Source organism: Hyla sarda, chromosome 1 (assembly GCF_029499605.1).
Source record: "Hyla sarda isolate aHylSar1 chromosome 1, aHylSar1.hap1, whole genome shotgun sequence".
Lineage (NCBI taxonomy): Eukaryota > Metazoa > Chordata > Amphibia > Anura > Hylidae > Hyla > Hyla sarda.
The window spans coordinates 494449928-494464863 of record NC_079189.1 but is presented as its reverse complement, the minus strand read 5'-3'; the positions used below and the strand labels follow the sequence as shown (position 1 = coordinate 494464863).

Genomic DNA, 14936 nt, shown 5'->3' with positions numbered 1-14936 from the left:
ACGCAAACCCAGCTTTCTGAAACTGGACTGTACAGTGCGACTCAAAATCCTTGATAATCCTCAGATTTCCTGATGCCTTGCACACATTCAAGACACCCAGTGCCAGAGGCAGCAAAACAACCCCAAAACATCATTGGACAACAACCATATTTCACTGTAGGTACTGTGTTCTTTTCTTTGTAGGCCTCATTCCGTTTTTTACCAAAAAGCTGTATCTTGGTCTCATCTGTCCACAAGACATTTTCCCAGAAGGATTTTGGCTTACTCAAGTTCATTTTGGCAAAATGTAGTCTTGCTTTTTTATTTTGTTCTGTGTCAGCAGTGGGGTCCTCCTGGGTCTCCTGCCATAACATTTAATTTCATTTAAATGTCGATGGATAGTTCGCGCTGACACTGATGCTCCCTGAGCCTGCAGGACAGCTTGAATATCTTTGAAACTTGTTTCGGTCTACTTATCCACCATCTGGACTATCCTGCGTTGACACCTTTCATAAATGTTTTTCTTCCGTCCACGCCCAGGGAGGTTAGCTACAGTGCCATGGGATGCAAACTTCCTGATAATGTTGGACAAAGGCAAATCTAGATCTCTGGAGATGGACTTGTAACCTTGAGATTGTTGGTATTTTTTCACAATTTTGATTCTCAACTCCTCAGACAGTTCTCTTCTCCTCTTTCTGATGTCCATGATTAGTGTGGCACACACAGACACACAATGCAATGACTAAGTGAACTTCTATCCTTTTTATCTGCTTTCAGGTGTGATTTTTATATTGCCCACACCTGTTACTTGCCCCAGGTAAGTTAAAAGAAGCATCACATGCTTGAAACAATCTTATTTTTCCACAATTTTGAAAGAGTGACAATAATTTTATCCAGCCCATTTTTGGAGTTTGGTGTGACATTATGTCCAATTTGCTTTTTTTCCTCCCTTTTTTGGTTTAGTTCCAATACACACAAAGGAAATAAACATGTGTATAGCAAAACACATGTTACTGCAATCCTTTTCTGTGAGAAATACTTCATTTTCAGGGGTGCCACGGCCATGACAGTATAGTAGGAAGCCGGTGTCTACCAAAATGTATTTTAAAATCTGGAAGAAGTTTCTGTCTTTGTTGGACTCTACTTTATTAGATTTGAATAAACCAAACTTTGCTTTCATTTTGGAATTTCTACAAAAGGTTCTTGAGAAGGGCTTAAGGGCGGCTACCCATGTTGCCGCTCTAGGGGCTCTATATGGCCAGAAAGTTGCAAATGACCCCTGGATTGTTAGATTTTTCAGGTCTGTTAATAAGTTACAGCTGTCTAGTCCTGCTTGGGATCTTACTCTGGTCCTTAATTCCCTCTGCAAGAATCCCTTTGAACATCTTTCTTCATCTCCCTTGAGTGTTCTGGCTCAGAAGATGGCATTATTAGTAGCGGTTACCTCAGCTAGAAAAGTAGGGGAGTTAGCAGCGTTATCTATCAGGGAGCCCTTTACTCAGATTCTAGATAATAGAATTATTTTAAAACCAGATCCCACTTATCTCCCTAAAGTAGTGTTGGAATTTTACATGTCACAGGAGGTAGTACTTCCATCCTTCTGTGCAAATCCATCTTCAGAAGGGGAGGGAATTGTTTCACATGCTAGACGTTCGCAAGTGTGTTCTAGAATAGAGTTAAGAAATTCGGATACATTTTTTATTCAGTTTACAGGTCCCAATAGGGGAAATAGTGTTAGAAGAGATACCATTGCTAGGTGGGTCAAGCAAGCTATTGTTGCAGCTTATTTTTAGGCAGGTTTGCCTCCACCTCCTAACATGAAGGCCCATTTCACTCGAGCTGTTGCTTCATCATGGGCAGAGAAAAGAGGTGCCTTTATTTCTTAAATCTGTAGGGCGGATACTTGGTCATTCCCAAATACCTTTTTTGACAATATAGGCTCAGGGCTGATGATCTATCCTCTCTGGCTCTTGGGCACAAAGTTCTCCAGGCTGTGGTCCCACCCTAAATTTTTGTCTGGTATTTAGGTGGAAAGCCAGTAATTACTCAGATAGAATGCCAAGATAGAGCGATCGGCAACTACCGTAAAGTATTACAGGTATTCCCGTTTTCAACAGCAGCAGGTTCTCTGATGCGGTCCCACTTCAAGCATGCAGTCTTCCCGTGCTACAACCTCTTAGGTTAATAATATAATTCATTTGAAGAGAAACAGAAAACAGAGGGAGCACTCACAGTTAAGGAGGATTGCAGGTGGTAGCTTTATTTAGTGGACGGTGCAATGGACAGACTTCAGACAGCGGGACGCCGCGGACCCTCGGACGAACTGGTAACCACTGAATAAAGCTACCACCTGCAATCCTCCTTAACCGTGAGTGCTCCCTCTGTTTTCTGTTTCTCTTCCAGTAATTACTCGCCGGTAATTTTATTTTCTCGTAGTCACGACAGAACCACCTCCTATTCCCACTCTTTTTCGTGTTTATTCTCACGGTAGTGTGTTCACGGGGGTGTCGAAAAAAAAAGTATATTTTTAAGAGGAATTAATTATTGAACATATTTTTTTGCTGTTATTCAGTAGAATGTTAGGTGTTGTTATTATTACATGTTTAACCATTTTACAGGATTCTTCATAGGTCTCGGTAATTCACTGAGGCAGAGAGGGTTGTGCATCCTTTTTGTACTCTAGGTTTCCTGTTCCTTGGGGAGGAGTCCATCTCTCTGGTGGTGCTGTCGTGACTACAAAATAGAATTACCGGTGAGTAATTACCGGCTTTCCTGGAAAATTTACAGAGGGCTCAAGGATCAGCTGCTGAATGACTAAGCACGTGGCAGCCTTAACCCCTTAAGGACGCAGGGCGTAAATGTACGTCCTGGTGCGGTGGTACTTAACGCACCAGGACGTACATTTACGTCCTGTGCATAACCGCGGGCATCGGAGCGATGCCCGTGTCATGCGCGGCTGATCCCGGCTGCTGATCGCAGCCAGGGACCCGCCGGCAATGGCCGACGCCCGCGATCTCGCGGGCGTCCGCCATTAACCCCTCAGGTGCCGGGATCAATACAGATCCCTGCATCTGCGGCAGTGCGCGATTTAAATGAATGATCGGATCGCCCGCAGCGCTGCTGCGGGGATCTGATCATTCAGAACGCCGCACGGAGGTCCCCTCTCCTTCCTCCGTCCGGCTCCCGGCGTCTCCTGCTCTGGTCTGTGATCGAGCAGACCAGAACAGAAGATAACCGATAACACTGATCTGTTCTATGTCCTATACATAGAACAGATCAGTATTAGCAATCATGGTATTGCTATGAATAGTCCCCTATGGGGACTATTCAAGTGTAAAAAAAAGTTAAAAAATGTAAAAGTAATAAAAAAGTGAAAAATCCCCATCCCCAATAAAAAAGTAAAACGTCCGTTTTTCCTATTTTACCCCCAAAAAGCGTAAAAAATTTATTTTATAGACATATTTGGTATCGCGCGTGCGTAAATGTCCGAACTATTAAAATAAAATGTTAATGATCCCGTACGGTGAACGGCGTGAACGAAAAAAAATAAAGTCCAAAATTGCTACTTTTTTTTAATACATTTTATTTTAAAAAAATTATTAAAAATTTATTAAAAGTTTTTTATATGCAAATGTGGTATAAAAAAAAAGTACAGATCATGGCGCAAAAAATGAGCCCTCATACCGTCGCTTATACGGAAAAATAAAAAAGTTAGAGGTCATCAAAATAAAGGGAATATAAACGTACTAATTTGGTTAAAAAGTTTGTGATTTTTTTTAAGCACAACAATAATATAAAAATATAATAAGGAGTATCATTTTAATCGTATTGACCCTCAGAATAAAGAACACAAGTCATTTTTACCATAAATTGTACGGCGTGAAAACGAAACCTTCCAAAATTAGCAAAATTGCGTTCTTTTTAATTTCCCCACAAAAATAGTGTTTTTTGGTTGCGCCATTCAGTTTATGATATAATGAGTTATGCCATTACAAAGGACAACTGGTCGCGCAAAAAACAAGCCCTCATACTAGTCTGTGGATGAAAATATAAAAGAGTTATGATTTTTAGAAGGCGAGGAGGAAAAAATGAAAACGTAAAAATTTAATTGTCTGAGTCCTTAAGGCCAAAATGGGCTGATTCCTTAAGGGGTTCTCTGCCCCTATACATCTTTTCCCCTATCCAAGGATAGAGGATAAGATGTCTGATCGCAGGGGTCCCGCTGCTGGAGACCCCCGCAATCTCTCCTGCAGCCCCCCGAGTCATCAGCTCTACGGAGCTAAGTTTGCTCCTTGGCTCATTACTCACGATACAGGGGCTGGCTGTATGTGACTTCATGGCTCCGCCCCTTTTGACATCACGCACCACCCCTTTAATGCAAGTCTATGGGAGGGGGCATGACTGCCACCACGCCCCCTCCCATAGACTTGCATTGAGGGGACGGGGCCGTGACATCACTTTTTACACCACTTTAGGATCTATTCACACATATAGTGTTCTGTGCAAATTTGATGCGCAGGATTTTCTGCTGCAGATGTAAACTGACTGAACACAGCTTGAAATCCTGCGCATCAAATCTGCACAGAATACCGTAGGTGTGAATAGACCCTTAGGATGCAAAAAGTTGAAAAATTTAAAAGCTGCCGCAACTATTGTACATCAGAAAATAGCATACAGACTTGAATACATTTATTCCCAGGTTTGCAGGAGTTTGCTGCCCTTGGATATACACAAGGACGTTCTTATTCATAGATTTTATTTATATAAAACAGGGTGAGAATTGTGTTGCTATTTTCTACTGTTGTGAGTACCTCAAGAGAAATTATATTTTTTAAAGACATTTTATAAAGAATAGTAAGAGAAAATATCTGTGATGTACATATTTAGCTAAAGCCTTGTTATTTCTAGATGAGTAGAATGGCATATGGTGTGACAGGGTAATTTGCATGAAGAAATGAGTCACAGAGAAGTCCAATAATTGCATCATAAAACTACTGATCGTTGGGTTTGAGGTGTAAGTGTCTCTGTCAGACGTATATTTGTAACTGACCTTTATCAAGATGAAAAAAAGGTTTACAATGAGTATGAAAAAGACAAGGAGGTAAATTGTTTTTTTTGGAGTCTATTCACACATAAAGTATTCTGTGCAGATTTGATGCGCAGGATTTCAAGCTGTGTTCAATCATTTAGTTTACATTGAAATCTGCAGCAAAAAATTCTGCGCATCAAATCTGTGCAGAATACTGTACGTGTGAATAGATCATTAAGGTGACTAGTTTTAGCTAACAAGGCTGCATGGAAGGTGCGGGGAAACTTCAAATTCCTTGCAGTACCAGGTTGTTACTAGACAGCTCCCACAAACGGTGTGTGCCAATAACAATGTTTTACTGAAATGAATCTTGATTTCTTTAGTCTCCTAATGTTTTTTTTTATTTATTTTGCATTAAATTATACATGTTTCTGAAACTTCCAACTGAAGCCTTACTTGTTGGGTTGCTTGCTATCGCTTTATTCACATAGTGCAGTGTTTGCCTTCCTTTATAATTAACTTATGGTTTCAGCTAAAATGAATGCATAGTAGGGATCGACTGATATCGATTTTTTAGGGCCAATACCAATAATCGGTCACAATTCAGGCCGATAGCCGATAACTTATACCGATATTCTGATATAAGTTATCGGCTATTTCAAACCCCCCGGCAGGGCAGAAGCCGCTGCAGATCAATGATTTAAAGCGGGCGCTTTAAATCAATGAACTGCAGCGGCTTTTGCGGTGCCAGAGACCGCCGCTGCTGCCCGCTTCTCTCCCACTGCCTGTCCTGAGTCTAACCACCACAGTTGTCCCATCGCCTCCCCCCCATCCTCTGCCCACATACCGCCGCCGCCGTCCCATTGCCTCCCCCCATCCTCTGGCCACATGCTGCTGCCCCATTGCCTCCCCCCATCCTCTGCCCACATACTGCCGCCGCTGCCCCATTGCCTCCCCCCATCCTCTGGCTACATGCCGCTGCCCCATTGTCTCCCTCCCACCCCATACTCTGCCCATATACCGCCGCCGCCGCCGCCCCATCGCCTCCCCCCATCCCCTGTGCGCACTGACGGTGACGTCACATTGGGGACGTCACTCGTCATTACACAGCGCAGTGCACAGCAATAGCGCAGGAGCCAGAAGGACCGCGGACCCCCGGGAACAGGTAATTATAACACCGGGGAGGGGGGAGGCAATGGGGCGGCGGTATGTGGGCAGAGGATGGGGGGAGGCAATGGGGCAGCGGCAGCGATGGTCGTCTCTGGGTGTGGGGCGGGGCATTATCGGCATATCGGCAAGGTAATTACCGAAAATGTCCAAAATCGCGATTATCGGCCAAAACGATAATCAGTCGATCCCTAATGCATAGCATAGCAAAGCCTTCCCTATCTTTTTAGCTTTGGCCTCTCTAGCCAGAAGATGTTAATATCTGCGCCAAAATATTTTAAAAATATTTTCTATTTATTTATAAAAATCCATCTTTTGTGCCAGTAGAATACTGAAAATGCATAAAAAGGATCAATTATTATGGCAAACCAGAGACATGTTCAACCATAGCAAGGCCTGTAAAGCATGTTATCACTAGTCCCATCTAGCCCCTCAGGAATCGGGCAGTGGAGTGGCTCAAGATTTTTTTTTTTTTTACACATTCTAAGCTGTACTATGTCATTTGCCAAGTGAACTATGAGGAAAAATGTGGATTAGCAAGTGTTTCTGTAAAGTGTACCTCCAATGATGGATCGGCGATATTTTTTAAAAATCCCAGCAATTGCATAGCCTGAGATTTGCCCTGAGACTAAAGCAATCGGCCTTGGCATGGGACCTAATCTCAAGGTTCCCAGTTGCTAAGAATTTTCAAAAAGATGCTTTCCCGCTGGACCATTGTTGAAGGCATGCTTTGAAGCAGTGGTCCCTAACCCAGTGCTTAAGATGACTGTTCACCTGACAGCTCTTTCTCCTAACTCCCTATGCACATTCTAAACTGAAACAGATGTCTAATCGCTCTGTCTTCATGGGATTCTGCAGCATACAATCAGGCTGTCCCCATAGATATGCAACTGGATGGATCTGATAATGAAAGACTCATGCCTGTACAAATATGATTGCTGTAAGCCAAATGCTCATACCACTGACTACTATCTCTTGTAATTCCACCCCACACACACACGCTAAAATTGGCAGTGTGTACATGTGTTTTGAATGTGGAGGAAGCTGCTGGCACACATGTCAGAGGCTTATCTCTCCAAGAACAAAAGGATTGGGTAGTTAAAATCCTATGTGTATGATCCTTCTCTCCTCAAAATATGCTGTCAGAGGGGCACCTCACACAGATTAGATGGTTTGCCAGTCCTGCCAAGATTAAAGGGTTTTGCCGACACGTCTAGTGTATGTGGCCAGCTCTAAAAAAAATTGAATTTAATGTTAGCGATACAAGATTTCTTTAGAATCGATATCAGGAATCAATAGACAGGAGTTCTGTTGTGCATAGAAATCTTGTAAAGAAGGCACACTGCGGGGTGTAAGGTGGATTCTACCCTTTAGTGCAATACAGCCTCCCATCTGATGGGGAAATGTAAAAACCGGATGCTGCCGTATCCCTGCTGGACCTGCACTGCAGTCTATTCATTTGAATGAGCCGGACAGAGTGAGATAGTGACTCTGGTTGGCTCATTTTTGAACCGTATAATTTTTTTGCCAAATTAAAAATTGTGGGTGACTCTAAGCCCTGTCCTGTGCTTGTCAATGGATCCCCAGTAAGTCTTGGGTTTTTGCATGTACATTTTTCTCAATGTCTGCCTCTCTAAATGATGGGCAGCAGCTTCATTACTGGAGCAAAACTGGTCAACCTGATTACATTTTCTTGCCCATCATTGCTTCACATTATCTTGTTTTCTTCTTTACTGTATTTTGACTATTTTTATACAATAGCAATAGAAAACAAAACCCAAACAATAAAATCTAATAGAACATGAGAATCGTTGACCTCAAATACTCCTCTCTGCAGAAAGCCTCATTAGCTTGCTCCTGAAAACTTGTCTACCATCTTCTACTACTGCCCCCATTGTCTCTCTCATGTAAGATGAGTTAAGAATGCACACAAACAATTGGAGAAACAGACACAAATGCGAGACATGATATAAACTCTGGAGAGGCAGCAAGAGGAAAAAATAATACAGTAAGAAGTTACAGCCGCCTAGAGAACAGAACCTGTATAGAGATGCATAGCCTCTGTGCAAGGTGAGCGTGCTGGGTGGGGACACAAGAAAAATAAAATAGAAAAATACATAGTAAGCGAGACAGCGGCTTGGATAAAACATAAATGTGTCGAGGAATGAGAGACGATATTCCAGTGCAAGGGCAAATAAGGGGATTTGTTGCAGCTAGCCCAACTATGCGTATTACAGCTGCTGATGTAATTCATTCAAAGGATCCCATCCTGCATAGAGATAATCACAAGTGCAAATGCAGAGATGATTTGTGCTAAGTATGTTCTGGTTGCCTTACATGAGATGTTCCGTATTTCATAGCATGAGGACAAAATGTTGCCGAATAAAGAGAGACCAATTGTTTGTTTGTTTGTTGCAAAAGCACAGCGAGTTCCCTTAAATTCTCTTTATGTGACATTTACTGTGAGAATGTATCAAAACAAGGCTTTGTAAGCCAAATCCTGTACACTTAGTAGTGCTGGATTCACAAATTAGTCAGCAATAGACACAGGCAGGGTAGGCCTATTTAGTTGTTCGGCTCGGCTGACTCTAGGACTGTAAACAGAGCTACGGCACTGTGATGGGAGCTTTTTGTCCAGCATTTGGCCTCACTGTTTTATAGGACCTTTTATAGGGCACTTAAATGGGTACAGTACTACCAGGATGGAATGATTTCCAGCACAGCTAGTACAAGGACAGTATATTCCTTTTCTTTAATAAGAAAATTGATTTCTGGTAGAGGCAGCATTGGGTCATTTAGACTTCTTTTTTAAATAAGAGAACAGTAAAAAGTGTTGTTCTGTGCTGGCCAACTACTAAAGTGCTAAAAAGTGATTGCTTTATTGGTTGGCAGCTCATGAAAGGTATGAGGGCTGCAGAATTGTAAAGGTAAACAGAATACTTTCAGCTTGGCCTGATACAGAGGTTTCTGAGAAATTCTTTCTTTGTCTTTGGTCTTTGTACCTTGTAGCTTTTATAAGGGCATCCACTACGGTTTTAGAATTTGCTGCCGTTTTGTGTTAATGGATTTACACAATGTACATTTAAAATACAGTCTCTATACCAAGGGTGCTATTACTTGTACTATTTCTGAAATATGTTGAAAATTGCATAAAAGATGCATTAAAATGCATGGCACAGGTGCACGGCAAATTTTTTTTCAGTGATAATCACTCATGCATTTCTAAATTGCTATGTGTAATAGCGCCCTGATTTGGTATAGGTGATAATTACCTTTACCCCTTTAAATTGTTCTCTCATAATGTTTATGTGGGAGAACCCAGAATACATGGTAGAAATGTACAAAAACACAGGAGGACATGCAAATGCCATGATATAGATGTGGACCCTTAGTAAAACCCAAGGTCACATTGCTGTAAGGCGAAAGTTTTAACTACTGAACCAATACTATATATATATATATATATATATATATATATATATATATATATATATATATAGTGTTCGCTAGAACTGCAGGTAAAGCAACTTGGTTATCTGTAATCTTATAAGCTGTAAAAAGTTCAGAGGGGGCTGATCACATACCTATGGAATTGTACCCTTTTCTATTTCCGCTCACAGATTCCTCTATGTAATGCACGCCCCCAATGCAATTAAGACCACCCATACACCTTTAGCGCTACTGAGCTACTAGATTAGTATACACCCATCTGACAGATTCAGAAATCTGCTAGATGAAGAAAAAAAATAGTATATAACTCCAGACATGCTGTAAACATGTTTGTGCCGGGATCTGTATTGATCCCGGCACCTGATGGGTTAATGGCGGACGCCCGCGAGATCGCGGGCGTCGGCCATTGCCGGCGGGTCCCTGGCTGCGATCAGCAGCCGGGATCAGCCGCGCATGACACGGACATCACTCCGATGCCCGCGGTTATGCACAGGACGTAAATGTACGTCCTGGTGCGTTAAGTACCACCGCACCAGGACGTTAAAGGGGTACTCCGGTGAAAACCTTTTTTTCTTTTAAATCAACTGGTGGCTGAAAGTTAAACATATTTGTAAATTACTTCTATAAAAAAATCTTAATCCTTCCAGGACTTATTAGCTGCAGAATGCTACATAGGAAATTCCTTTCTTTTTGGAACACTGATGACATCCCGAACACAGTGCACTCTGCTGACATCTCTGTCCATTTTAGCAACCATGCATAGCAGATGTATGCTAAGGGCAGCGTGGTGGCTCAGTGGTTAGAACTGCTGCCTTGCAGTGCTGGGTACTTGGGTTCAAATCCCACTAAGGACAACAATAAATAAAGCGTTATTATTATTATAGTAACGTCAGCAGAGAGAACTGTGGTCGTGATGTTATCAGAGAGTATTTCAAAAAGAAAATAATTTCCTCTGTAGTATTCAGCAGCTAAGAAGTACAGGAAGGATTAAGATTTTTTAATAGAAGTAATTTACAAATATGTTTAACTTTCTGCCACCAGTTGATTTAAAAGAAAAAAGGTTTTCACCGGAGTACCCCTTTAAGTCCTGTGTCTGCAAGACAAGCAGTACAAGTCTATGTTGTGGAGAGAAAGGAGTCCTGGCCACCAGCTCTGGGAGAACTGCAAATTGGAGATGAAGCCTACAGAAATCTTCTGAATAATATCATATACAAGTTATTTAATAGCCAGAAACTGTGCTGCTTTTCATGTACACACATTGGGGGAGATTTATCAAAATCTGTGCAGAGGAAAACTTGCCAACCAATCAGCTTGCTTCTTTCATTTTTAGGAAGGCCTGTGAAAAATGAAAGAAGCGATCTGATTGGTTGCTATGGGCAACTGAACAACTTTTCCTCTGCACAGGTTTTGATAAATCTCCCCCAGAATTGGAGAATTGGACAGTGGTCCACCGACTGATGAAATATTTGTTCTTCTGTAGTCCTTTATTCTTGTTACACCAATCCTTTCAACTTTGTTGAGACTACATTAAAGAGATAACATTTAGTGGAGTGACGATACTAATGGCATATGAATTTACAATAAAAAGAGATTCCTTTATATCTTAATCTATAAAAAGAAATGTAAAGATAGGTTAACATACTGTTAAATGTGGATATAACTACACAAATGGAAATGAGAAACACAGTTCCTTGGTTAAACTAGAGCAAGAAACCTCATATTCTCCATGTTGCCCCCACTATAAATTAAAGAATTGATTGAAACTTAAGATGATTGAATAAACGAATGCCCTGCAAGGATAAAAGCAGCAATTTAGGGTTATGGTTCTTGTTGAATTCTTTGAGGTTAGACAATCACGGTGTAATAGCAGGAATTGAGAGACCTTGACACTGGGGACGCCGTGCTTGGCATACATTCTTCTCATAAACATAATGAAGTTAAGGTTGTTAATGTGAGAGAATGTTAGTGGGACCATAAATCAAGGTGAGTCTATCATTAATTTATTTCAATGAGTTAAAGATGGTAGCGTGCCTATTAAGCCACAGGATGGCTCCATTAGTTTTCAATTTTAGAGGAACATTAATGATTGGTCTTGATTTTCTATAGACATGTTAAATGCCTGCATGTTTACAGTGGTCCTATAAAACCCTATAGAAATCCAGGCAAGTATGTCACAGTCCTGTGTAAAACATTCATCATACTCCTGATTTAAAACATTATTTTAAACCAGATTTATCCCCTTAAGGCTGATTTTTAGAATTCAGAATTACACGGCTACTTTGGTTGCTATACAGAACAGCCAAAGATAGAGTCCTTCCATAATTAGAAACAAGTACCTGGCACTACTAACAACCTCCGTTCATAAAAACTCTCCAGAGTCCCGTAATGAGCAATCAACAAAAGATCTCAAGGGTGGTGCACTCTACCATGAAACCTCACAGTCTGTATAGCATCCAAGGGAATAGAAATCAAATAGGGCACTCACCCAATCGAAGATCTTATTGCAGTGATTTTTCCATGACTGGCCCTCTCCAGGGTCAGTCGAAGTGCTACAGTTGCACGAAACAGCACCGTCACCCATGGATTAATCTCTGTGTTTGTTTGTCTGTCCGTCCTGCATTTGTTATACAAAAATGTGTTTGTGACCAGAGCGAAATAAAAATCACTACAGCAAGATCTACAATTGGGTGAGTGCTCTATTTGATTTCTATCTCCAAAGATGGAGTTCTCTTTCATGCAAACTTTGGGTCATTGTCCTGGCAACTTGTATGTCACTATGCAACCACATTAACTTCAGGCTGTGGCTAAAGTAGCCATGTAGTCCTAGTCTCGGGGTGGATCTGCAACAAAAAAGATGGGCATTGAAAATACAACATACTTCCCATATATAGTTTGTTGGAGGGAGTTAGGAGGCTACCATAGAACTTCAGCTGTTACTGCTGAGGGCATTGAGTTTCGACTGACTTTTAGGTGAATGGAGTCTGTCAGCTAAGTTTGATGCCAGACACAGTTGAATAGCTGTTGTCAAGGAGGTGGAGCCAAGCTGCTGAATGGCCACAGCCTGGCATGCTTCATCACTGGTCCTCAGCTCCCAGTCCTTCTTAACCGACAAACAAACATCTGTATGTCTGTCAAGATGGGACTGGAAGGTGGCATTTGAGCAGCTTGGCTCCACTTCCATAGCAACAAACAACAGCTTCAGGAAAGGTATAGTTTGCTTTTATAACCGCTATCTATCCTGATCTCTACGCAATATATGGAACTTTCTGCTTCCTGCTCTGTATCCCTGTGCATGCTGGCACCATGGCTCTGACAAACAGCTGATCGACAGGGGTGCCGGGTGTTGGCACGCTACCGATCTGATATTAGTGCCGTATCCTAAAAATGGGTCATGAATACATATTGCCTGGAAACCCTCTTCTATTTCCCCAATGGCTGCTGCACTTAAAGCATTGGCCATACATGCAGCCCTTGTTACAGACTCTGCTCTGGGTAATAGAGGAAGGGGTCACGAACAAGAGAATCACCTCTGGGATTTCCATTTGTTGTAATAGAGCATTTATAAAGGGAGTTAACATTTTCTGACTTTACATAAAACTATAAAAATGATTTTGTTACAAAAATGTTATCTATAAAATGTATAATCCACAGTGTACTGTCATTATTCCTGTGACCTGGTTTCATGATACCTCAATGATGTCAGTGTCTGTGATGGGAACATGTAATGCATATGTCAGTCTTTCCCTCGAAACACTATACACCGATCATTTACTTATGCATTATATATGTTTCTCCTTGTTTGCAGAGTCTGATCTATAGAAGATGTCTGTAATCAGACTACAGAGGCTTTTTTTTGTCTTGAAAGCTCTTGTATTCCCTTGGGCCCAGCTACTAACAGAAAATAGTGTTTTGTTCTGTATTTTCCTCTGTATCTGTATCCTTGCAGCTCAATAAATGACGTAGAGCATCTTCCTTCTGGTACAGTGCATGGGAGGATGAAAGATTGAGGCTGCTGTGTTTTATGTGCGCACCACTAGAGTCAAATGTGTCTTCTAGGTACAATGACCCTGTAGGCCATCGGGATTAGTAAAAAAAAAAAAAAAAGTGTTGAAAGCAAAGAAAAATCAGATGGCGCCTTGTTACACTTATGTTAATTAACCTTTTAGTTGTATACAACCCTATAAATATCTATTTTAATGAAAGTAGATGTTCTGTTCTTGAGTAGTAGTGGTATCATTGTTTGTTATTAGGTACTTTAAGTATGTGTATGTATATACCCCTTTTTTTTTTTTTTTTTTTACACCATACAGCAGCTGATAAGTACTGGAAGGATTAAGATTTTTAAATAGAAGTAATTTACAAATCTGTTATACTTTCTGGTACCAGTTTATTAAATTTTTTTTTTCTAGTGGAGTACCCCTTTAACCAATGTGAAACTGGGAGGTGGGGCATACGTGTTTCTTTTTTATTATTTCTTTTATCTACAGAACCTGATAAGGTCTTTTTTTGTGGCCAATTGCACTTTGTAATGACACAGTTCATTTTCTGTAAAATTTACTGGGAGTCCGAAAAAAATTATTTGTAAGGGGGAAAAAAATGTACAGTCAGAATGTACATGTTATCCTAATTCTTCAGGTTTGTACATTTACAACCGTACCCAATTTTTTATTTTTATTTTTTGTAAATTTTTTCTAATGATTTACTACTAGTATAACTTTGCAGAGTCAATAACAATCACTCATGAGGCAAAACCAAATATGATCTCTTTTTTTTTTTTTTTTTTTTTAGTCCCTCTAGATTTGGGACTTGTATTATCAGTTGCTTAATTGCTCATTGGGCTCAAGGTAATTCTGTAATATTACATTGATTCATCAGATGGGCGCCTTATTGTTACCTACCGTTGCCTGTAGTAGGCTGAGATAATAGCTCATCACAGCAGCCACAGAGGCTTAGTAAAAGGTTTGGGTGCCAACTATCAGACCATTTTTACCTATTCTAATTATGGGAAACCCCTATTAATGAGAATAAAGAAAACCTGTTTTCTTTATCAGAATACAAGTTCATCTCTGACATTTCTTGGTGTATCAATAACAAAGGCAAAAAACAATGATTATACTGCCTAAATTGCTTCATATGAAAGGCTATCAATTACCAAGAAAGGCTGGAAGTCTCCAATACCACAGAAATGATAAACAAAGGATGAGCAAGGAGGCCTCTTGTGTTCTAGTAGCATCGGATGAAGGATGACTCTTGCCATTGCAGTGTCAGCTAGGGTAATGAAAAGATAATTACAGGAGGTTATAGCTGTTTT

At 40.8% G+C, this 14936-nt stretch overlaps 1 protein-coding gene across 8 annotated transcripts in view; it reads left to right on the top strand.

The window, feature by feature from the left end:
* COMMD10 (COMM domain containing 10) overlaps positions 1 to 14936 on the top strand; it is a 458728-nt gene that overhangs the window by 134789 nt on the left and 309003 nt on the right. The window contains exon 6 of one of the 8 annotated variants that reach the window (XM_056537408.1): positions 13431 to 13579. The exons of the other annotated variants lie outside the window; for them this stretch is intronic. Coding sequence (XP_056393383.1) covers positions 13431 to 13457 — 27 coding nt within the window. The 3' untranslated portion in view covers positions 13458 to 13579. Of the gene's footprint in view, positions 1 to 13430; positions 13580 to 14936 lie in introns of those variants that run through there. 8 annotated transcript variants of the gene reach the window in all.